The following is a 24,795-nucleotide window of genomic DNA, read 5'->3' on the forward strand; positions in this document are numbered from 1 at the left end:
AGCCAGCATCACTCCGTCGAATGGCAGATACGAAGTTGCCCTCCCTTGGAAGGCTGACGTGAGGCTCGCCGACAACAAGCAGGTGGCGTTAAACAGAATGGAGAACGTGAGGAAGAAACTGCCAAAAAACAAAGGTCTCCTCGAAGAGTACGATCAGGCAATTCGGTTCTATCAGAACAGTGGAATAGCAGAAAGGGTTGATGACGAAGGTAGCGATGATGGAGCAGCGAAGGTGCTGTATTACATGCCCCACCAGGCTGTAGTACGAGAAAACAGCAGCAGCACAAAGCTCAGGATTGTATTTGACGCTTCATCCCACTGTGCAAACTCAAAATCTCTGAACGACAGCTTGGAAAGCGGCCCGAACCTTAATCCGGATCTGGTCGCCTTGCTCCTGAACTTCCGGACACATCCCATAGCTTTGGTCGCGGATGTGGAAAAGGCCTTCTTGCAAATCGGAGTGAAGGAAGAAGATCGTGACGCGCTCCGATTCCTCTGGTACAAAGACCCTCCGCGACCAAATGAACCAATTCCGGAAATCGAGACTTGGCGAATGACGAGGGTGACTTTTGGAACGACTGCAAGTCCGTTCTTGCTGGCCGCTACCCTTCAGCACCATTTCCAAGCTATGGAGAGCGCCTACCCAGGCACTGCACGGACGCTAAGGAAATCGGTGTACGTTGACGATTTGTTGACTGGGGCGGCCAGCGAGGCAGAGGCGAAGCGACTGTATGCCGAAGCGAACGAAATATTCATGCTGGCAGGCATGAGACTCCACAAGTGGGGCTCAAATAGTGCAGCTCTAACAGGAATGTTTGAAGAGAACGGCGGCGTTGAAAGAAACTTGGGCCAAGTAGCGAACGTGCTGAAAGTGCTGGGAATGACTTGGAAACCCAAGCAGGACTGCCTGACCTTTTCTCCGGACCAAGTGGTCGAGTTCGCACAGCGCGGAGGAGAGACAAAACGTTTCGTTCTCCAGACGACAGCGAGATTATACGACCCTCTCGGACTCCTGTCACCATTTGTCGTGAGGGCCAAAATCCTCTTTCAGGAGATCTGGAAACGCAACCTTCGATGGGATGACGTGCTGCCAGAGCAGCTACTGAAGGAATGGATCGCTTGGTGCGATGAGCTTGCGAACCTGAAGGAAATCAGCGTGCCGAGGTATTACGCCACGGAGCTTTTGGGAAACGTGACCCATCGAGCGCTGCACATTTACGCAGATGCCAGCACGGTGGCCTACGGAGCTGTAGTCTACCTCTTAACTATCGACGACACTGGAGCCACAACGACGACACTGCTTCTGGCAAAAGGCCGAGTGGCGCCACTGAAAGAGGTCACCTTGCCCAGGCTTGAGCTGATGGCCGGCTTGATAGCCGCGAGGCTGTATAAGTACGTCAAAACGTGCCTCGACATCGAAGTGAACGAGGTTCACTTTTGGACCGATTCATCGATTACCTTGCATTGGATAACGGGAGACCCGAGCCGATGGAAATTGTTCGTCCGAAACCGCGTGCGAGAAATCCAAAGCCACTCTCTGGGCGCGACATGGCATCACTGCCCTGGGAAGGACAACCCGGCCGACTTGATGACACGAGGTTTGAGGGCATCGAAACTGGTGTCATCGGATCTTTGGTGGAGAGGGCCGGAATGGTTGTCATTGCCGGCGACGGATTGGCCGAAAGAAAAACGCACTGAGCTCCCACAAGACCACCTTGAGGAGCGGCAACAACGGGCTGATGTGTTAGAGATTGCCACGGAGCCATCTGCTGAACTGCTCGACATTTCCAGATTCAGCTCGGCGTCCAAGGTCAACCGAACGACCGCTTGGATTTTCCGCTTCCTCCACAACCTGAAGTCCACGGAAAAAAGATCGGGACCCTTGACCGCGACGGAGATCCAAGCAGCGCGAACACACTGGCTGAGAAAGGCGCAGCAGTCGGCGTTCTCGGCTGACCTCAAATGTGTGACCGAAGGAACCAAGTCTCCACGTGATTCTCCCCTCCGAGACTTCATCACCTTCATCGACGACGAAGGAGTGCTTCGGATCAAGAGCCGCTTTCACTCGGCAAACATGACTTACGACGAGCGAAGCCCCGTCGTCTTGCCCAAACAGCACAGATATTCAACGCTGCTGGCGATCGACGCCCACCGACAGGTTCTGCACGCAGGAGTGAGAGACACCGTCGTCCAGCTTCGTGAGAAATACTGGATTCTGCGAGGCAGAGAACTCGTGAAGAAGGTGGTGCGTGCATGTGTGACGTGTCAGCGTTTCAGTGCTACACCGGGGTGCGCGCCAACGGGACCTCTGCCGAATGATCGGACAACCAGAGCAGATCCGTTCGAAGTGATCGGCACTGACTTTGCGGGCCCACTTTATGTGAGAGACAATGGTGTCACGCGTAAGGCCTATATAGTGCTATTCACCTGTGCGGTTACGCGAGCTGTGCATTTAGAACTGGTACATGACATGACAACTTCTAGTTTTTTGTTAGCTTTCCGCAGATTTGTGTCCCGGAGAGGGCTGTGTCGCGTCGTGTACTCTGACAATGCTTTGACATTCAAGCGCGCCACCAAAGAACTGCTCGAACTGTGGAACGTGTTGCGACATCCAGACGTGATCGACCACTTTTCTAGCGCAGGGATAGAGTGGAAATTCATTGTCGAGCGGGCACCATGGTGGGGAGGCTTTTACGAAAGGCTGGTGCGTTCAGTGAAAGGGGCACTGAAGAAAGTGATCGGGAGGAAAGTTTTGGGCTGGCACGAAGTGGCCACCATTTTGACAGAAGTGGAGGCGGTGATAAATTCCCGTCCCCTCACGTATGTATACAGTGACGTGGGAGAGGGCACCCCCCTCACACCGGCCAGCTTTCTCACTGGGAGGCGGCTAACTACACTGCCGACGGAAGTCGCGCAGCAGCCTGCTTCGACGCCCGAGGCACTCCGCGTGCTCTGGAGGCGCCGAAAACGCCTGTTGAACCAATTCTGGGTGGCATGGGGAGCCGAGTACATGCGAGAGCTAAAATCCGCCTATGCTACCGACAGGAAGGAGTCGCCACCTCCCAGAGTGGGCCAGCTGGTGCTCATTAAGGAACCGGCACCGCGCTTGCTATGGAAGCTTGGAAGGATTGAAAAGGTTTTTGAGGGACGGGATGGTAAAGTGCGCTCGTGCACAGTAAGAGTGCCACGCGGCGTCATGTTAACGCGCCCAATACAGCTCATTTACCCGCTAGAGATGGAATGTGCTTGAGCCCATTCGGTGGGGAGTGTGTTGCGACGGATTCAGTCGCAGAACGCGAAGACGAAAGAAACCCCGCAGGAGCGGGAGAATGGACGAAGCAAAGCGCGCGCCGCCGCCGCCACCGGGGGCTGTCAACTGGGACCACCGGCGGGGTCCGCGCGCGCGCCACATATGGTTCTTGTTTCACCAGGGAACGTGGCCCTCTCTCCCTCGAAAGAAGGGACCGCGGCGGCGGGGAGCGGGGGGCCAGTGGGTTCGTGAAAAGCATGTAAGACGGAACGGTGTAACCTTCTGTACTTCTGTATAAAGAAATCCTGTTGTTTTCCTTTGCACTCGAACGAGTAGTGGTGTTTATTTAACGACAGCGACCGAAAGGATCTACAGATATTCGCTACTACAGCGCCTGTAGGGACGGGGTCCATGTATAAAACCGTTGTTTTTGGGCATATACAATCTACCCAAGACAAAAGTTCGAAAAAGTATTCAACATTCCAACCCGCCGCGGTGGCTCAGTGGCTAAGGCGTTGCGCTGCTGAGCACGAAGTCGCGGGTTCGATTCCCGGCCGCGGCGGCCACTTTTCTGATGGAGGCGAAAAGCAAAAACTCCCGTGTGTACGAGATTTCGGCGCACGTTAAAGATCCCCAGGTGGTCAAAATGAATCCGGAGCCCTCCACTATGGCGCGCCTCATCGCCTGCGTTGCGTCGGCGCGTTAAACCCTACAATCAATCAATCAATCAATCAATCAAAAAGTATTGAACCAGTATATCCGCTGTAATGGAACGCAGTTACCTCATTGGCCTACTTGGTACAGCCTTTAACTGTGCGCATGACAGCATTGAATAACATGGTTTCTAACAGATGATTTACATATATGATAAACGCAGCACATTCGGTGGTTCAACAGTTAAGAAAAAATAGATGTGGTCTGAATATATTGGTCACAAAAATTTCGATGAGCACAGTTTTAGACAAGTTTCCAAGTGGCCGTCAGGTTTGTGCGGCCTTGCGTAGCAACAAGTGCCAAAGGCACCTTGAAGCATTCCTAACAGGCTGAACAAAGTTTACCATCTTTATGTTTAACAGCGGGAAGTTTCTTGTAGGATGTGTCTCGTAGTACGAGTAGCACTTTAGCCCAGCAACCCGTATTGCGTATCTGTGGGTACGAAGCCGATTTTCACGCAGTGAAAGTTTTTATCATTTATTTATTTATTTATTTATTTACTGCATAAACGTTAACAAAAAAAACAATAATGTCAGATCGTGGCAACACCTGCTGTGTGGGAGTTTTCGTAGTTGGGTGGTGGTAATGGTGGCAAAATCCATTTATTTGGGGTCTGACATTATGCCGTGCATTGGCACATTTTGGTGTCGGAGGGTATGGGGAAAGATAAGCTTGGAAGGATAAGGAAAAAGAGACAGGAACGAAAGGAACTCGTGCGAATCATAAGAAGTCAGAAATGCCAGACGATTTCACGAACATTTTCACGGCGGATAGCTATTATGGGGGCTTGCCCTTCGCAGTACCCACTCTGCGAAACTGGATGGAGGAGAAATGCTGGTCTCGTCGAAAGCCTTTTTTTTTTTTTTTGGTACTCAGCAAGCCTAGGGAAGTCCTATTCTTTTCACGTCGATGTGTACTGTGTCATCATGAATACCGCAACGTGCACAATCCCGGTCGTCGAGCGCACCGAGTCATGTCGTTTGGAAATGTGGCGTTCTTTCGGCTCATTTCCTGCCCGGTGCACTACTGTGCGACTTCAGAGACCACTGGTGAGGAATCTAGTGCCTCAATTGCAGTGCGGGCCCTTGTCACCAGGTCTAGCCGGTAAAAGGGTTCTAGCTAGTCGGCCGGGCTGTCCACTACTCGTAACTGGGGTAGAAATAAAGGTTGCCGTGCGAGGTTTGGCGGCATTGCCGTACAATGTGGAGCACGGTATGGGAGCAGAATGGGCAGGTTTCCGTGTATTAGATAGGGTACATGGCGTGTTTATAAAGGGCCGTTGGGGGTAAGAATTTGTCTGCAGCTTGTGGGGAATGGTTGCTTCAGCTCTTGTAAGAGAGGTATGTGGTAGGAAAAAAAAACCAGGCAGCCATGTATAATATGTTATTATTTATTCCTTCGTGCACGAGACGGGGTGAAGAAAGAGACAGAGAGGAAACCTTTATTGAAAGTATTTATAACGTGTAGGAGCACAAGCAAGAAGCCACGTATAGTATAAAATTATTTATTCCATGGTGTAAGTCTGACGTCGTCGATGTTGTGCGTGCAAGCCGATGCGAAGAAAGAGAAGTATGGTCCAACTTAGTGGATGTGTCATGAGTAGAAATTGTTCAAGCACTATAAGGTGAGTACCTCCGTCCTCGTACGTTCTCGCGGCACCACTGTAAAACTTGCTGCGCTGCTAGTACCTTTGGTGCACAGGCGGCCCCTGGTTGGTCGGGTAGGGTGGTGGGTAGGGCTGAGCGTAGGGCGGAACGTAGGGTGGTGCGTAGGGTGGTGAGTAGGGTGGCGCGGAGGCCTGGGGAGGCTGTGTAGGGTGCCCCACCGGTGGCCACTGCTGCAGTCCTACCGGGAACTGTTGCTGCTCGGGTGCGGCCGTGTAGACCACCGTCTGCGTCTCCTGCGTTTCCTTTGGGGACGTGCAGCCGTGAGAAAAATTTTACGGACCATGAAAAGGGCAAGTTTAGATTATTTCTCCTCCGGTAGTATCCCACAAACTGCGGTATGCAGGTGAGATGTTCAATTACTAAAGTATTGCAAAAATACCCCGGGAGGCCGTGCGGCAGAGAAATAACCAGAAATTGCTGCGTCCGTGGTTCTCAAACCTTTTCTCTTGACGGTACATTAGAATTGGGGCCTAGCGTGCGCTTCCTGAAACGTGCTCATACAGGCGCCATGAAGACGAAAGACAACGTGGTTCAATTTGAGTGAACTAGGCTTTTGTGGCGCGCTCAGCTGTATTAGAGTTACGGGAGACCTTGCTTCAATAATAAAAAAAGAACGCCAGAGAGTTTGAAAAAAAAAAACTACACCATCCCTTCACAAAGCAAGTTGAGGGAAGGGCGACAGCTGTTTGACATTAAAACTGCGTCAAAACGTTCGCTACAAGTGCTTCAAACCATCGCTAAAAGTTCGAAGTTTGTCCAATCGATCGTCAAACCTTCAAAGCCCCAAATCGCAAACGAAGAACGAACTCATGCGACAAATTCTCGCGCACTAAGTGAACGCGTCCGCGAACAATCTAAATGTATGCCAACACGTGGTTTATGAGGTGAAGACATACTATTGTACACCTTCTTCACGATCGATGCGTGTATTGTCTCACCTAGAACCGTCACTTTTTCTCGATTTTCAGGTAACTGCTTTGACACAATTGTAGCCCCGTTTTGAAGCACGCGCCGTGTGTCCATAGATATTTTTAGAGCTTTTCGGTCCACTAGGCCTCCCACGGTCTGACGCAACTCTTCTTTGCCGCCTCTGGCTGGGGGTGCATTCACAAATGCTTACTCGTACTTAATAGGAATGGCAGCAAGGGCGGAGTGCGAAACGTGCGGCACATCGGAGACGATACGCCACGTTTTATGCGAGCGCCCACGCTACTCGGCTGAAAGAAAGTAGCTGTCGTCAGCGCTGAGGAACCTGGACTCTCGGCGGCCATTTTCGGAGGAGAAGATTCTGTGCCACTGGCCTTCTCAGTCATCCGCTCAGAAGGCGACTAAGGAACTATTACGTTTTCTACGGGCGACGAACTTGAACACTAGGCTATAGAGTGAGAGCCTCCAGTGTCAATCACTGTCAGTGCCTCAGTGCTGGGCATACTTGTCTGGTCCAACTTTTCCTCTTTTTTTCCTCTCTCTTTTTTGCCCATTTCCCCTTTCCAACGTGCAGGATAGCAAACTAGGCTCCAGCAAGGTTAACTTTCCTGCCTTTCTTCTACATTCTTCCTTCCTTCCTTTCGGTCGACCAACTGATCAATGGTGAAATGCATCAGTTCTCTTACAGGGTGCCATCGGCCCAACTAACAAAGCTTTCGCTTTAAAAATTCAAATTTTGAGCTAGAGTGACGCAATGTGGGGAGCCATGACGCAATCGAGGTCAGCACTAAAAACATTTATCAGTATTGTAACAGCTCGACAGTAGCAAAAGGGAAATTTGGGACAGTTGGTTTGTAATCATGATATAAGTCCCGCCTCTTTCTGCTCCTCGCCTCATTCCCTGCGCTGTTATATCATGCTCGTCAGTATTCAAATGATACAATTAAACGGAAGTAAACGAAACTCGCTCCAACTGCCCAATCTTATTCCTTGGTGGTGGGTTTGATACGCATGAACAAGATTGCCAGAAAGTCACCGGGGAGTCGTCATTGCTTAATGTCTTTTCTTCTATGTCCTAAATGCTTGTTTTGTGAACCAAACCATTATTTCGTCTTCATCGCTTCATTTAGGGGCTCGGAAACAGTTGTTTCTCTTATTTCATGAATGTTGGGATGAATGTGCGCTTTCTCTGACGGTTTCGACGGAAGCCGTGTCAATCGCCGCGTTTAATTACGCTTTCAGGGGCTCCTCCCCTTTCAGAAAACGAAAATATGGGGCCCATTGCTACCTCACGATTACGCCTTAAGAGTTATAAATGTTTACAGGACCCCTTTAGGTGTCTCTCACGTTCGGAAACACTTTTAAATAAAAGCCAGAAAATTCAGTGTAAGCAGCGGAGCAGTGTGTGGGTTACTGGTTAACCGCAAACTCTCGCTCAGAGCGCGTCGTCGCGGCGCTGGTGAAGCGGTCGGTGTGATTGTAGCAAGGCCGGCGTCTTGCGGTTTCGGCCTAGCGGTATTCGGGGTACCGACGGGGATCGCCCTTGCACTTGTTACCGCGGCCCGATCGTCGTCGCTTGTCTACCAGTATCCGAAACCGTTGAGACGAGGGGGATTAGTACCTATGTAGGCTAGGCAGGGTCTCTTGAGTACTCGGGGGACCTGGTGGGTGTTAGCCGGGGGCTGGTTGTGAAAGGGGTCCGGAGATTAGGTGTCGTCACTCCGTCGCAGGTTCTCCCTGTTCTTCGATGTCGGAGCTCAGATGGTTGGAACCTATAGTGGGGTCCGCTGAATTCCAATTGGAACCGTCTGACGCCCATCCTGAGTTTTCAAGCCTATTTTAGGAGTCAGACATCTAAGGATTAGAACAAAAACCTCGCTGTCCCCAGTCCCACCCACTTTCCCATAACCCATTCCTTATTACCACTATCCGCATCCCTCATCCCAACCTCTCCTGCTACCGTCCCAGGGGAGATCAGGGGAGTCTCCCCGGGCCCGCTCTCCTGGCTGTGGTGTCGCTGTGTAGCATTTTTCCCTTTTATTTTCCACTTCGGTGGGTATTTCCTTCTCTTCAAAACTCTAGTTGACCTCGGTCCAGTTTGTTTATTTTTAATTTGCGTCACCCGTGATACGTATGAGGTACGGGTTGGGCTTTTATTTTATATTATAGCCCTTTAGCTTTATGTCTCCTTCCTACGCCTTCCCGCAAATTTCCCGCTATTTTCTCCTTATGAGTGGGCTTCACTGTGTAACACAGAATGTGACAAGGCCAGCTTACAAAGACAACGCTTACACCGACCTCCTTTTAGTCAGCCTCGCTTCTGAATACCAGTCTATTGTTGGGAGGACCTTTTTTTTCGAGGGCAATATGCGCCATCCTGTATCAAATGTAAAGCCTGGAGACGAACAGGTGGCGTAAGTGAAGCAGTCTGAAGGGCTAACGGGTAGACAAAGTGAGGAGGAGGGGAGGAGCTTTTTGTGACGTACGCACGCAAAAAAAAAAAAAAAGAAGAAGAAGACCGGGGGTTTTGGGCATAACGGATCCTCTCTCTTGGACGTTTGACGTAGGAACCGCGCTACTATTGGCTTGTAGAGAGACCTTTGCTGTCACTAGCCGATGTCACAGTGCACCATTAAGAATGCGTCACCCACCTCTTTCTGTGCGCACTCTTTGCAGCAATAGACGCAGCAACTGATGATGAATGTGAGGGCTCCGATCACGCCGGCGACAATGGCAACAATGACACCCTTGGCGAGTCCTTTGATAATGATGGCGCCTGCGCCTGGATACAGCCAAAACAATACATTTGCGACAGTTTTTATCTAGGTTTCCATCCATGCTGCTTGTAGACGCTAAATTCGGGTGAAATATAAACCGGCTGCAAATGGGTGGAGGAATGGCGTGACGTAAGTCAGCGCATGCGCGTGGCCATGAGAGTATCAGCCTATACTTGACGCGCGCTTACAGCACGCATCCCGATACCTTCATGTGCTCCTTGCGGTCATAAACATCCTGGGAAGCGCCAGGTACTATTTTTCCTAGTGCTTTTAGTTTAGTGTTCATACGCCTAAGACACGACTATCTTCTCAAGCGCGTTCAACTGATATATGCAAGAGTAATATTACAAGTAAGCCGAAGTCCAGGCCTGCTGTTCTCTTGCTGAGATATCTGAAGCGCAAATATGCACTAAATGTATGGCTTCGAGGAAATTTTGATTTAGAAAAGAAAATAGCATTTGCTGGAATCGTGGGTTTTTTGTGTTTAAACTTTGTTGAGATGGAGAATTTAGCCGGAACTGTCGCTTGCTCGTGGCGGTAGTAAAATGCATTTATGGTGGAGTCAAACGCCATACTGCCGAAGTTTGGTGCTTAGGAAAGTGTAAACGTGAAGCAAACGCGAAGAAAGTTGCACTTAGTCCCTAACAAACATGGAATGCCCTCGACAGTTGAGATTTTTGTTACTGTTGACACAAGATCACCGGGATCTTGTTCGTAGCTTCGACGTACAGCGTTTATTGCACGCTATACACCACTGTTCACTGGATGCATTGCCTTCATTTCAAATATCGAAATCATAAGTTCTGCGGATCAGATGCTAACTTCAGTTATTGCTTCCGCGTATCAAAGGTTGGAAACCTTGGGAAAATCTGAAGTTATTGACGCGGCAAATGGATTTTTTCTACGTTTGCTAAGACCTTATGCCCTTCCTGCTACACGTCCAGCCAGAAGGATTTATTAGGCAATAATATCGCGTATTTTTGGTGGGTCAGATTCTATTGCCTAATGAATTTTTTGTAGCGTGAGCTACACTGGCCGAGGTTGGGCAGTTTCTCGTGGCTCCTGGGTAGCCGTGCTGCGCTATCGCGAGGAGCAGTGACATCACACGGTGCACAGAACGTTGCTCGCTGCCCGGCGTGTTTCACACACCCCACGCGCCCAGCGTCTTCGCCGGCCTCCGTTCCGCACGTGGCGGCCCAATCCACTTGATAATCATGGGAGGGGTGGCCGGGTCTGGAACCGATTGCTCGTGCGTCGCAGCAACACCGGCGTGTGCCTTGCAACCATCTTAGCTCTGGGCCGATTTGTGACGCTGCGCCGGAGCCGCTTGATAAATATACACGGGTCACATAATGCGTGCAGCGTGTGTGTGTGTCACTGAAGCAGCAGTAAGCATGATAATCAAGCTAATCCTAGACAACCAAGAAAGCTAATATTAACCAGCTGAACCTCAGCTCACGCTACATATATTTCAACCTAGCCGAGCTAAGCCATTGCTATTTTATGTTGTTGTTGTTTGTGGTATGTGTTCGTGTTCACGGCGTAGGGGCCGACAGCACGGGCTACAAAAGCTGTTTTAGTTAATCAGGAAATCACATGACAGCACGAAATTCTTTGAGAGACCCTGCGGTGTGTGACTGTGATGCACGTGGTCATTATTCTTCACTTTCTTTCACCCCCATCATCACCATCACCCGGCTTGTGTACACTGCAGGACGAGGGCCTCTCACAAAGACCTCCAGCCACGGTTAAAGAGTAGTAGCTATGTCCACCCTTTCCCTTAAATTTTGTTAGCTCAACCTTCCACCGAGTCCTCGGTCGACCCCTAAATTAGGGACAACAGGGGGACCATCCGTTTAACGGAGTGGCTGCCAATACACCGTAAACACCTTCTTTATACTTCAACTTTTGCCCATCTGGGGTTGCAATGAGAGTGCGGTGGTTTAGCAGTAGGCTTTGCCCATTTTTCATGGCCTCCGCACTGTTTCAAGCTGAAGGCCAAGCACACTATAAGACCCTTGGAATTCTTTCAGCTAAATGGTTCATTATCTCCTTCAACGGGATCACATCGAGGAATATACACTTGCCCCGTGCGCTTAAAGCTGTGTTGGACAAGTTGTGGCGACAGGATGTTCGTAGAGTGGTGCATCGGGCAGGACTTACCTGCCTTCACTGTATCGAAGTAATCTGATGCTCGGACGTCAGTGGCGTTGAAGTCTAATCTTTCAGGCTTTTCTGTGACTTTGGCCGACGCTACGGCTATAAGAAAAACGGCAGTTGCCAGGAAAGCTGCTAACCGGTAGGACGTCATGGCCTGCTTCTCGGCGGGTCAGGCAGCTGCGCAAAGAAAAGCTTGCTGTTATACAGGGAAGGAGTTGAGTACCGAGATGGCGGCTCTCTCACACTGTCAGGAACGAACTAAGCTTTGTTTACAGATGCCCAAAGTGGTAAAAAAAAACTCCAGATTTGAATTTCAGTCTTAGCGCGGACCAGGATGCGCGAAACACAAACACTGGCCGCGTCGGCCCTTGTTCGGGTGCACACTGCGTCGAAAAAAATTGTCACTACTCGTGCGGTCGTGACTTCAATTTACTGTGCTGCAAATGGAGGCTGGTTTTTAACGTGTAAGTAAGCGCGAAATAAACAAGGACGAACGAAATGATCGGGACACGGCGCGATGAATGGCCAACTCGCCCAAGAAGCAGCTCTGGTTTTTACAACAGTGCTAAATCTATCTACGCAGCGCGTGCAGACGCACGCAGACAGACAGACAGACAGACAGACAGACAGACAGACAGACAGACAGACAGACAGACAGACAGACAGACAGACAGACAGACAGACAGACAGACAGACAGACGTACACCACGGACGACGGACGGATGGACGGACATGTACTTTTGAAGCTTGGTTGAAACTGGCAGTGGTATTTGACGACTACCCGTCACGGCGGCTCAATGGCTAAGGCACTGAGCCGCTGAGCCCAAGTACGGCGGTTCCTTTCGTTGCTTTTAAAGGAAGGCTTTAGTGTCCTCACTGATGCGGTTGAGCGCCAATGCGCCCCGCAGGAAAGCCAACTTTCTCTGACGATGATGATGAATGATCGTGGGGGAACGAAAAAAAAAAACACTTCCCGTGGCTGGAATCGAACCTGGTACGCCGGCGTTATGAAGCCGGCGTCTATCCGATTCCTCCGTTTCGAGTTTTTTTAGATGCGACGGTGAGAGCATCTCTTGTCGGCGGCCCTGCCCTTCCTGCGTGCGTCCGTCGTCGTCGTCGGCGTCCGCACTCTCCTCCGCTCACCCCCTCTCCTCTCCGATAGCGAACACACTCTCGCGAGGGGCATTGGATTGGATTCGATTGGATTGGATTAAAGTGTATTGTGTTGCGTCAAAGCCGTGGCAGACGCACTGGCGCCGGCGCGTGCCCAGGTGAGAGCGAACACTCTCTCTCAACATCTGCGGGTGTGAGCCCAGCGTGCTCTCACTTCGCCGTTGGGCAGCGCTGCACGCGGTGCTGCGCAGAGAGGGGAATAGTGCCTAGGACAGTTACCACCTGTAACAGGGGGAAAAATGTATTTCGGGCGTAGTAAGCTTTAGTGCCTGCCCTAAGCAGTGCTAGTATTAAACCAAGAGTGTAAAACATGGTTATATTAGTCCTTTTTGGTAAGATGACATGTCATCACCCCGCTTCAAAGGGGAAACCAATAGCAATCAATCAATCAAAAAAAGCATGTGCAGTACTCTCTCTCTCTGCGGTCTCCTCTCCTTCGGGCGCGCTGCGCATATAACCGGTGTGCCGCTCTCCGGCGGCCTTTCGGTCGACGGTTGCTCTCCGCTTGCGCTTGAACCCCCTCAGCGTCGCATCACACCAGGGTTCCCGCGAGGGGAGGTGGGCGTAATTTTTTTTTTTGATGCTGGTATTCGACGCAATACAGAAACACAACAGAAAATTATTTACCTGAACAACTCAAGCAACAAGCCACCAACCCATGAGGTCCAATGTTGTCCCTCTAAAATTTCCCAAGTCTAGACACTCTTAGGCAAAAAGGACTAAAATAGGGACTAAAATACAGCCGTTAGTCTTCGCGGGCGACCGTTCATCTTCAAGGGGAGTATCTGCGGCAGAGTACGTGCCGTGTGCATGAATTCGGACTAACTGTTCGTCCCCGCCGATCTATAAGGAGTAACGGGAAGACGAAACGCATGCAGTTATAGTCTCTTTGCTGCGTCGTTAATCCCCTAATGGCGTCGTCGTTGCCCTTTCGCGCATATGTCTGCGAACAGTTTTATATTTCCAAAACACAAGGCATTGCAGTCACTGGGTGCTTTAGATGGTGCCACGCAAGAAAATATTGATGTTAGTTATAAGAAAATCGCCTAGGGTTAGTAGAGCGGCGGGTAATGGCAAGGAGCGGCGAAGCGCGATTGTCATACGCTTCTCGGCGAGGTTATGTTGATACGCTGTGTTGCATACGATTCGGGCGAGATAATAACGGCCAATGAAAGCTTTCAAGCGCCTTAACAGTAACTCAAAAATTAGTGACAATAGCAAAAGTGGATTCCTGAGCGTAATGAATATGTATATGTTTAACAGACTAGAAAAAAACGCATGTTGCTGATGACAACTGCAAAACAAAAATGTTCGTTACAGGTAAGCGTCTCGAAGTTATCTTTTACACTCGGTACATAATTGCCTTGGGCACCAAAGCTATGACAATGCTGCAACTGCTGTAAAACCCGCTTGCATTTCACAGTCGCAATCGTCTAGCGACGCGAATTTGAAGAATTCAGGCTAAGCAACACCAAATTCGCTTTCGCCGATGCAGGAAAATATGGCATGTTTCCTTATTCTGACACTCACACAGACGACCCCTTTCACATACGTTACATAGAGCACTTAACATATGTATCGAACACTAAGAAAGCACTTAGCTTGCGCTAATTTGTGCGGAAACAAGAGTCGTCCGATCGCCCAGCTACCTATCTCAACTAGGCGACAACGAGTTGATTGTTATTTACGAAAAAACTATGGTTGTGAGGCTCTACTTCGAATCGAACTGAGAAATAGTCCCTAAACCTAGCAAAGCGCTAAGCGCAAGGCGCAAAACGCGGTCACGTTCGCTTGCACAGATAGAAATTCGGGCACCAGTTGCAATGGATCTGTTGCGTTATGCACAGAACTACACGCTGTACCCTTGAATATTATCTGCCGCAGGTACAACCCGGCGGCGTGGTACAGCAGATAGCGCGTCGGGTTCCTTGTTTATAATTCCGGGCGTCAGGGGTTCGATCCCTGCCGGTGCTGGCGTTTTTTTCTTTATTCTGTACTCTGAGCAGTTCGTCCTATTGGAGTATCGGAACGGACCATCCGGGTGGGGGACTAACCGTTCATCCCCTCGCAGTTAGTCCCCAAAGGGACTAATGATTGTGGCAGAGGCCGTTAGTCCCCGAAAGGACGAACTTTTAGTCCTTTTTGCCTAAGAGTGTAGTCAAGGGCTACATTTTTGACAGCCACTCAGGAGCGCATGCCTTGCGCTTCTGCCCTTCTACACGTGCTGTGATATGGAATCACGAAAACATTGCCGCGCAGGGCGGGCGTCCACATCACCGTGAAGCCAGACCATGCACGAGCGCCATGTGCTATGCAAGGCCAACAACAAGGGTGCCCCCTCCGCGTTTTGTACAACTAGAAAGCGTATGCCCTTAGGGGATCAGGGGAAGTCTTTATGAAAGGTCCTCTGGAGAACGTTCCACAGTACTACCGCAGCCAAACAATGCAGAAAAACATGTTTTCTGGTTGTTTGCAAAATGAACACGGAGTTCCCCATGGCACAAAAATTCCTCTATCCTGCACCCAGGTTCCAACAGACAAAGTGCCTGTGTGGAATTTGAAGAAAAACGTCTTCGCTCCCGGGTGAACCCCCAATCTTTTGACGCGCTTTAGCCCATTTTGGCCTGTCCCAGCACTGTAATGAGATCTATAAATAGGGAGGAGAAAAACAACATAGCAAATGTCCTTCCTTATACAGTTTTTTGCGGGTCACAGAGGACATGTACCCGCTAGAAAATCGTGCGAATAGGAAACGGGCCGTCATGACTATTTCCTTAAAATACCCATGAACGCTTGCATGCACCATGTCGATGCAACATATTTCGGTATAGCACGCGCCAGCCGTGCTTGCATGGCACTCCGCAAAAAGGGATCGTGAACGTATCGCCAAAACAACAACCGGTTTACCAGCTGTCGCACATACAGGTGTGCCAGCCCCAAGCCACCATCTCGGACTCTCCGAAACAGATTTGTTCCACTGCACCTCTCCCAAGTTGATCCCCAAACCAGCACCGCAAATACCCGGTGATTTTTCTGGACATTGATCTGCGAGCAATGCAGTACCTGCATAATATACCACACCTTCGCCGCAAATAATAAGTTACATGCCGTAGCCCTTGCAAATATTAACAATTTTGCCCCTTCCATTTCTCGCCCTTCTCCCTGAACGCTTGTGTCTGGCTACGCCAGTATGGTCCACTGTCCCTGTAATATTCCAGTTCAACGCCCAAGCTCCCCTCATGAAAATTGATATTGAGTTTTAATAGACCCCCTATTGTGTTTCTATAGTGTCAATAAAAACTCAAAACTCATCGCTTAAACACTGTGCTCGTTAGAAAGTCAACAGACGTTTTATTGCTCAAACTCAACCAACATTTTATGGGCTTCAAGAGACTGAGTTTTAGTACACTACATATTGCGGTTCTATAGAGTGAACCAAAACTACCATCTCAAAAATTGCGGCCAATATAAAATCGATGAACGTTTTATTGCAAAAATGCAACAAGCATTTTTTTGCCTTCAGTATATTGAGTTTTAGCAGATTCTGTATTGCCTTCCAATAGGGTCGACCGAAATCCTAATTTGTGAACTGTTATCATTATACGGGAAATAAACTTGTTATTACGAACCGGCAGCAAGCATCTTATTGCCTTCATTATTCCGAGTTTGAATAGATTCTGTATTGCCATTCTATAGCCCACCCACGGAGGTCCGGTAGTTTATCGGTGCATATATGTGGGATGCTAAGCACCGCCGCATGCTAAGCCTGCACCGCCGCATGATCTGAGATGGCGCTATGGTCGTCCCGTCACTTCATCTTGGGGACGCTAGGGAGCGGTGGTGCCTGGGGTGATGGACATGACCACCGGATAGTGAGAGCCTCTGAAGAGCCCTGCGGTTAAAACTTGCCAGAAAACCCGACTCACGGCAAACAGGATATTACGACTATACTCAATAGCAATTTTAAAGAAAGCTAATTGAGACAAAAATAATAAAAGCTCAACAGAAACTCTATTCAAACTTAGGTCATACCCAGGGGATGTTATGACTGGACACAAAAAGAATTTTACAGAAATAATATTGAGACAAATTTAATAAACCCCCCCCCCCCAGAAACTTTACGCAAACCTAAATTACAAGCAACAGGATGTTACGACCATACTCAATAACAATTTTAGGAAAGCTACTTGAGGTAAATTTAATAAAAACTCATCAAAAATTCTATTCAAACTTTATTCACAAGCAACAGGATTTTACGACTAAACTCAATAAAAATTTTATAGAAAATTGCGATAAGTGTAATAAAAACTCATCAGAAACTTTATTCAAACTTGACCCACACGCAACAGGCTGTTCCGAATATGCTCTCTAAGAATTTTATAGAAAGTTTATTGAAAATGTTTTATAAAAAGCTCTCAAGAATCTCACAAGAAACTACATTCAGAGACGGTAAGATCCATTGACTTGGCGCAATAATTAAAACGCGGTGGCCAATTAGTAATGGAAACTAAATACAAATATTCTATATAATGTTAACAAAGTGGTTATAGGATTCTTTTGAGCAATCTCTATAACAAGTTTATTATATCGCGGTAAACAGCGGGCTAGTACTTCACTGTACCGTAAATTAGGGCTAGTATTTCACTGGGGCGGTGACGCAGCTAACATTAGCAAAGGACGGCGGTGATGATGACCGTTCCCCTGCCGAAATCCTGCAGGCACTTTGCCCAAGTCACCATGCCAAACGTTTTACACTGCACGTGAAAACTACCAACTGAACACTTTTTGTTTCTCCTGACCCACCCCCACAGGACGCGACCTGGCCTGAAAACTACCGCAAAGCAAAGATCCTTAGTCGTCAGCGCCTCCAGGAATCCTCCCCTGTGGGTTTCCTCACACCTCTAAAACGTCTCACCAGAAAAGGAGAAGTTATTGCAAACAAGATATACACAAATACACAAACTGTGCATATACCCCCGACATTCTCTTTAAATGGACCTATCCTCGTACAGCATACACTCCAAAGTGCATATTTTGTGGGGCATCAGTCGTTTCCAATCTTTACCACCTTATCTGGATGTGCTCTGCCTTTTCACAAGGACGATCGGAACTTTTAACACTACACTCCATCCCGTGTGACGAACAGGACCATATTAGCCAAATGCGTGCTAATCCCTCTTTATTAGAGGCAATTGTAGAGTTCTCTCTCCAGAATGGTCTCTAGATTCGTGATTGACTCAGCCCTGTATGGGTCAGTGATTCTGTGACAAGTGCGAACTGACTTTCTAATGGGACAAAAAGTGCAAATGTGTTATCGATTACTTTTATTTTCATATTTTTTCCCTTTCCCACTCTCCCCCATCCCCTTCAGGGTCTTATGACCACCTCCAATAAACAGCCAATCAATCAATCAGTTCATACGAAAAGCAGCAACGTCTTCTGCATAAGCCAAAAGTTTGACTTCTGAATCATGCACTTTGCTTAGGTCGGGTGGAAAACACGGAATTCTGAAGGTGTACTGCATCGTTTGCGTCTCAACGTGGCTTACACCCGAAGCTTCAAGTTCAGAATAGGGTGGAAGGATTCACCACTGTGCCCCACGTGCGCTGTGCGCGATACTACCGAGCACTTGTTGTGTATATTCCCGCGATTTTCCGCTGCGCGAGTTACAGCAGCGAGCTGCCTGTCTCGTGTTCGACGCGGAGCAAGCCTTCAGTTGTGTCACTTTCTTGGACCCTGGGACAACAACAATGACTCATGTTTAGGGACAAAGATTCTTCTGCGTTTTTTGCGAGATTCAGGACTAGACAAAACTTTGTAATTCCTCCATTGTGCGCATGGCTACGTCTGTACGCGTTTGCGTCGTTGTGTACGCTTTGACTCCTTTTTCTTGTTAGGCGCTCTGCGCTTCCTGGGCTCCATTCGCTCAATTTTTTCTTTTCTTTTGCTTAACTTTATTTCGAGTTTTTTCCTTGCACTACATTGCGTGCTGTTTTTATTTAACTTTTGTTTTCTCTCTATTGCTGCTTTCCCGATATCTCACATTCAGTTCACTGCATTGTAATCATCCCCACCTGGCGTAGCAAGCACTGCCGCCAGCAGAGCTGACCTCTCCAGCCCACATTAAAGAGTTCTCTCTCTCTCTCTCTCTCTCTCTCTCTCTCTCTCTCTGAATCATGCAGTCGGAAACCTTCAGTGGCCCTATTTCGGATTATACTCATCAACAGGGCTTTGATGTACAGTAATCCCTCGTGAACTCAAAGCCGTCAAATCCGGGAAAAAATTCGATATAAGCGGTATTTCGAGTTAATGCAAAACGCCGAAAATGTTTGCCCAGGTCACTGTGAAAGAAAAGCCAGTGCTGCCAGGAAAAGCTTCACTGCGCGAGAGAGCTACCGTAGTAGAGGCACAAGAATTCGCAGGGAAAAAAAATTATTACCGAGGATCAAGAAACTGCGTGATGCTCGCCTGTTTCACGTTCGCGTTCGGTCCGAGAAAGGCGTTCTCCAGTGGCTCAACACATCGCATGAACCGTTGGTCACCACCGCTGCATTCGAGCCTGTTGCGGAGCAAGCGCAGCACGTTACGTGTTTCTGTCGTCGTATGCACTTATCGAGGCTCTTCCTCGTCTGCATTGTCATCTGTGTCGTTCACGGCCATCTCAACGATATCGGCGTCCGACAGCATTCCGGTTACGGGCCCGTCCGCCTCTTAGAGCGCATACTCCTCAAAAACGATCTCGCTGTCTTGAGTATCGCTCACGCAGCCAGTTGCCTTGCCCACTTCATTGCACAGCTTATCACAGCCGCTGAATTCTGCGCCAATGTCTTCTTCGATCGATTCCAGGGCGCGTGAAGTGGACTTTGCCTCTGCCCTCCCGGTCAAGATTTCGAGATATCCGCTGTCCCCCCCGAAAAACGTTTCGAGATAAGAGGGTGCAAAGACATAGCACCTATGGGAGGTTAATGCACGGCGAAAAAAAGTTTCGACTTAATCGAGCTTTCGAGATATGCGAGTTCGAGTTAACGAGGGTTTACTGTATATGCGAAACAATAGGGGCTGAGGGGGCCGCCCTGGCGCACCGAACGCTGCGCTTCAATTGGGGCTCCCAACGTTTAGATGCAAAGCATCTCTTGCTCTCGGCTCCGTCGTCCGTCGTCCGTCCATCCACCGGCCCAGGAAGACACCGGCAACAATGCCGCTCCAGGAGCCCTTTGAGGGGAAGCGTGCTCGTCTCGTGCCGGCCCAGGAAGACACCGGCAACATTGACGCTCCAGCATCTCTGGTCGGGGCTATGTGCCTCCCTTGTTGTGGCGCTGTCCACACCCCCACTGCGCATGCACGGCTCATCTCGGGCCGGCCCAGGAAAACACCGGTAACACTGTCGCTCCATGAGCCGTTAAAGAGTAAGACACCACCGGGCGTTCAGCAAGCCGAGCATGCGCAGTGGGGGTGTGGACGGCGCAACAACGACAAGAGAGGGACATAGCCCCGTCGCATCTAATAAAATTACACCATCTTCCCGTAGAGGAACCCTGAGTAGTATGCGAAACAGCCATGGGCTCAACGAAATTTCCCATTTCGTAGTTCCCGTAAGTGAAAAGTGTGGTAGTTACCATGGAAACCAAACTGTAAATATAACGGTAGCTACGTACCTCAACCTAACGGAAACGACGAACTGAAATCTAATGGGCGCTTGAATCGACCCCATGGCTGCTTTGCATACTACTCAGGGTTCCCCTGCGGGAAGATGGTGTAATTTTTTCTTCAGAATCAGCCGCGTAGTGCAATTGCGGTACGCCAGGGCGACGCATTCTTTAATAACGAATCCCACGCTCATACGACCCAAAATACAAAACAATATCTCGTGAGACACACAATTAAACGCTTTTCCCAAGCCGATCTGCTGGACTCTGCCGGCCACCCCCGCATGCAGGGCGTCGCAGCACTCGAGGACGCACCTTGCTTTATCGATATTTCTAAAAATATTGCGAACCTTAAATCCGCATGTGGCCCTAATGTATGTTGGACGAGAGTTCGAAGCATTTGTTCCAGAACTTTCATAAATATTTTGTAGTCGACGTATGTTAATGATATTGGCCGTTACGACGTTTCTCCGCTTAATCTGCCTTGGGAATGAGGGCTGTGTGGGGCATGGAATATGATGGGAGCAGTGATTTAGTACCATACGCTGCATTAAACATCTTTGTTAGCACGGGTACTCATGTGTAGAGATTTCGGAACGCGCCAAAGACCGCCAGGTAATCAAAATTAATTCCGGAGCCCTTCACTACGGCGTGCTCTATAGCCGGGGTGTATGTATTCAATCGGGGTTGGACGGGGGTGTATTCAACCCCAAAGTTTGAACTTGAACATCACGACTGATAGTCAACAAAGGCTTTTCTCAGGGGCGCGCTATCTGAGCTGCGACTGAAGTCCCGCGGTTGTGACCGGGGAACCGCATCCTCGTACAGGTGGGCGTTCATGCACTGTTGTGGCTTTCTCTCAGCGAAAGGACCAACTGGTTCTGATAAATAGCGATTATAAGTTATCAAACGTACTACACTCACTAGTTTAAACCGGTAGAAATGGGAATCACTAAGCTCACTTGCCGAATTGTTTCGGTGTCTGCGCTTGTGTCGCGCGGTGCTGTAGCCACGAGCTAGCACACCAGGATGGTTAGGTTCCGCTGTCTCACCCTTAGAATGACGCTCCTCGCCGTTTTCTTTCTGCCGACGCACGTCCGGGCTACAGCGGCGGCGTCCGCCGCTCTAGCCCGGCTGTGGCAGACGCTGCAGCATTCGCGACGCCGCCCCTACGAATTCTACGTAACGGCGGGCAGAACCTCAGGTTTCACTCTTTGTAGAGCCACTTGTGTGAATTCAAGTGACGTCGCATGGTCGATTGTTGCGGGTATCTTTTAAAGATTGGCTCTACAACCCCCTTCACAGCGTGGATTGGAGCCATTTTTTTCATTCGCTGTTTCTGGTATACCCCCATCTGAGTGCATACGACATATCTCATTTACCCTTCTCGCTATTCCCCTATTGCTAAGCTGATACACCGAAGTAGGTCCCTTATAGACCCAGTACGAAGGCAAGGTGTAGGACAAGATACGTAACTGCAGCTCAACGGAGGCGCCGCAAGACCTCCGGTTATCGCAACGCGTCCTTCGCGGCGAAGAGCCGCTATCTCCTTATCACATACCGCCAGCTGCAAGCCCACTCAAGCCCTTTTAAGTAACTGCTAAAGACAGATCTATCGTGAAGCTTTACTTCCGTTCTAAGAATCCTCCACAGTTTTTTTCTCCCCATCGACGCTTTTACGTTTACCTCGGTCGCAACCTTCCCTGACCGCAGCCAAGTATGCGCAAAGACATTCCCTTCCCCTCAGTTTGCTCGAATTCCTGGTAGTGAGGAGCGTGTGGTGCGGCATTTTCTCGCTTCAAGTGGAGAGTGGGATTACTCCACTCAAGGCGGATAGGGCGTTTGGCAGTGCTAAATTATACCTACCTACAACCCCCTGGTAAGAGGGCTTGCGATTGGTCAACCTGGAAGGAACGCGGCTGTTGGACTTCGTCTTGCTACATCTAGTCGGACAGACAAGGCTACGACAATCTACTCACTTGAACAAGCAAGCTGGTTTCCACGCTGAAAACAGGAAGCTTAGCGGACATGTTCGCTGTTTTCTACGCACCCTTGAGTTGCCAGTGTATGATCTAGAGTATGAAAAAAAAAAATTGGCTTCGTTTCACGCTGTTAAAGTGGTTGGAAAGCATAGCTGGAAACGCCACCCACAACAATTTCCCATGCGACACCACTTGAATTCACACAGGTGGCTCTACAAAGCGTGAAACCAGAGATTCTGCCTGCCCTCACCTTGAATTCACGGGAACGGCGTGCCGAAAGCAAAAGCGTCGGCCTCGGCCTGGCTAGAGCGGCCGATGCCGCCGCTGTAGCCAGGATGCGCGTCCTCAGGAAGAAAACGGCGAGGAGCGTCATTCCAAGGGTGAGACAGCGGAACCTAGCCATCCCGATGCCCCAGCTCGGGGCTATACCACCGCGCGACACAAGCTCGGACATCGAAACAATTCGGCATGTGAGCTTAGTGATTCCCATTTCTAGCGATTTAAACTAGTTAGTTTAGTAAGCATGAGAATTGCAAGAAAGCTGAAAAAACTCTTATAATCGGCATTTATCAAAACCAGTTGCCCCTTCCGCTTCCAGTAATACCTGTTAAAACACAACCGAATTGATATTCACGAGTTTAGAAAACGGAGTCCCATTCATGGCAAGCAGTGTACATAAGTCAGTGTTTGTCTAGCGGCCAGATGTCTGTATGTGGTGCCTACATTTTGGGTTCGTGACCTGCAAGGCAATACGTAACGTATGTTTGCCGTATGACCACTTAATTCCGTCAGGTAGGGGTTACCCAGGAGGTGCGGTCGAACAATTTAATGAAGCCATGCGAAGGAAGTGCGCAATGAAAGCCAAGCTGCGCCAAAACAGGCTCAAAACAACCATCGCTAAAGCAACCGACAAAGCCGGGTCGCGCCGATGTGGGCACGCCACGCAAGGAATGCTGGGTAAATTCGCCGCGCCATTCCCGCTTTGCTCCGTGAGTGATAACCACCCTCACACTCCGAAGCCACGTTGGAAGTTTCTTGTCCCGCAAACCACCGAAAAACCGTTGGCTGGAAGAACTAGAAAGCTTACAAAAGTCTTATAAAAGGGCTATATTGGTGGGGCGACTTTTCTTTCCCTTTTGCTTTCTTAACAAACCGATGGGAGCACACTTTACCCAAGACCTGGAAATATATCTTTGCATGGTGGCCTTGTATAGCACTACCGTGGCTCCTGCGCTATGGCGCTTTTTATGTTGGTTTCCTCCACGTCTCCTCCGTGAAAAAGAGCACTCGGCGGCGGCGGCGGCGGTGGTGGCGACGCTATCACGTGCGATAACTTGCTCCTGTAATTCGCAGGCACCGGCTCTGCCCTCCAGCCACGCTGGAAAAAGGAACTTCAAATCGCCAGCCCTACCATGACAACGACGTTTTTCGTGGCATGCGCTGCGTGACCGCCGATGGTGATTAAGGGACTCAGCAAAGACACCTTTTGCTACCGAAGCCTTCATCGCTGGGGGCGTTTCCTCGCCTGGCATTTCGGCAGCGGCGGCGGCGGCGACACCACCACGTGCGATAACTTGCTCCTGTAATTCGCAGGTTGGTCAAACGCTTTTTTACCTCCTGATGAAAAATTGTCTTTACGCTGTCGCTGCTGCCAAGCGCGTGTGATTTGGATTTGGATCGAGTGTAAGCGTGTGTGTTGCCTTTGCTTCTGCCTAGTTTTAAGATGCCACGTTGTAACACGAATCGTGCCGTGCTTCAGGATGATGGAAATGTCATTGCCTGTAGTGAGTGTGAAGCGTATTATCATGGTGTTGTGTGCTCGGGCATGACTGAAGCAGCTTTTGCCGGGAAGCGAGACAAAGCTAAGAAAACACGGAACTGTGATGCATACAAGTCTAGAAGCGCCAAAATGGGGGCTTGGCGGGGGAGCTAAAAGGGGTTGAGGATTTGAAGACCATGGTCTTTGAAATTAACCGGAAGCTTCCCTGTGTTCTGCCACTAAATGGAAAGGTAGACTGCATAGAGACGTCTATCCAAGGGTTACGCTTTCAAGGTGCGGATTGACGCACAAGATAAAGAAATTGAGGCTGTCAAAGGGCACGTCGACAAACTTGAGAAGGAAGGTAATGCTAACAACCGACGTTGTTTCTCTATACCGGCTGAGCGCACGACCGGGAAAGGCAAGAGGACGGATCATAAGGTTCGCATGGCAGGAACCGAGAGATACCTGGTTGGAGAAAAGGAAGGTTTTGAGGGAACGTCGCGAAGGAATCAGCATTACTCAGAATATGACCAACCGTGCGAGAATTCTGAACCATGCTAAATTCTGAACCATGAGAATTCTGAACCATGCTAAATTCTGAAATTCTGGGAATTCTGAACCATGCTTCTGAACCATGCTAAAGCCTGGGCCGAGGACGAAGGCTATTCCTTTGCGTGGCACTTCAACGGAAGGGTCCTAGTCCGAAAAAGGCCTGGTTATCCCTCCATTATCATAAC

General features: G+C 49.4%; 2 protein-coding genes across 4 annotated transcripts in view; one reads left to right on the plus strand and one right to left on the minus strand.

Moving 5' to 3' along the window:
- Nucleotides 1-5,338: 5,338 nt before the first annotated feature.
- The window catches only part of LOC144162764 (uncharacterized), a 70,555-nt gene continuing 51,098 nt past the window's right edge, over nucleotides 5,339-24,795 (minus strand). For 2 of the 3 annotated variants that reach the window (XM_077693412.1, XM_077693414.1), the window contains exons 2-4: nucleotides 11,499-11,672; nucleotides 9,210-9,340; nucleotides 5,339-5,873 (exon numbers count right to left, since the gene is read on the minus strand). In XM_077693412.1, the coding sequence (XP_077549538.1) occupies nucleotides 5,646-5,873; nucleotides 9,210-9,340; nucleotides 11,499-11,646 (507 nt within the window). In that variant the 5' untranslated portion in view covers nucleotides 11,647-11,672 and the 3' untranslated portion in view covers nucleotides 5,339-5,645. Of the gene's footprint in view, nucleotides 5,874-9,209; nucleotides 9,341-11,498; nucleotides 11,673-19,107; nucleotides 19,393-24,795 lie in introns of those variants that run through there. The other variant, XM_077693413.1, reaches the window with a different exon arrangement.
- The window catches only part of LOC144162765 (uncharacterized), a 152,102-nt gene continuing 150,376 nt past the window's right edge, over nucleotides 23,070-24,795 (plus strand). The window contains exon 1 of the mRNA XM_077693417.1: nucleotides 23,070-23,889. The gene's annotated coding sequence lies outside the window, so the exon portion shown is untranslated. The remainder of the gene's footprint in view (nucleotides 23,890-24,795) is intronic.

The sequence above is a fragment of the Haemaphysalis longicornis genome, unplaced genomic scaffold (genome assembly GCF_048455015.1).
Source record: "Haemaphysalis longicornis isolate Haplotype H1 unplaced genomic scaffold, Haemaphysalis longicornis Haplotype H1 scaffold_12, whole genome shotgun sequence".
In the NCBI taxonomy this organism is placed as follows: domain Eukaryota; kingdom Metazoa; phylum Arthropoda; class Arachnida; order Ixodida; family Ixodidae; genus Haemaphysalis; species Haemaphysalis longicornis.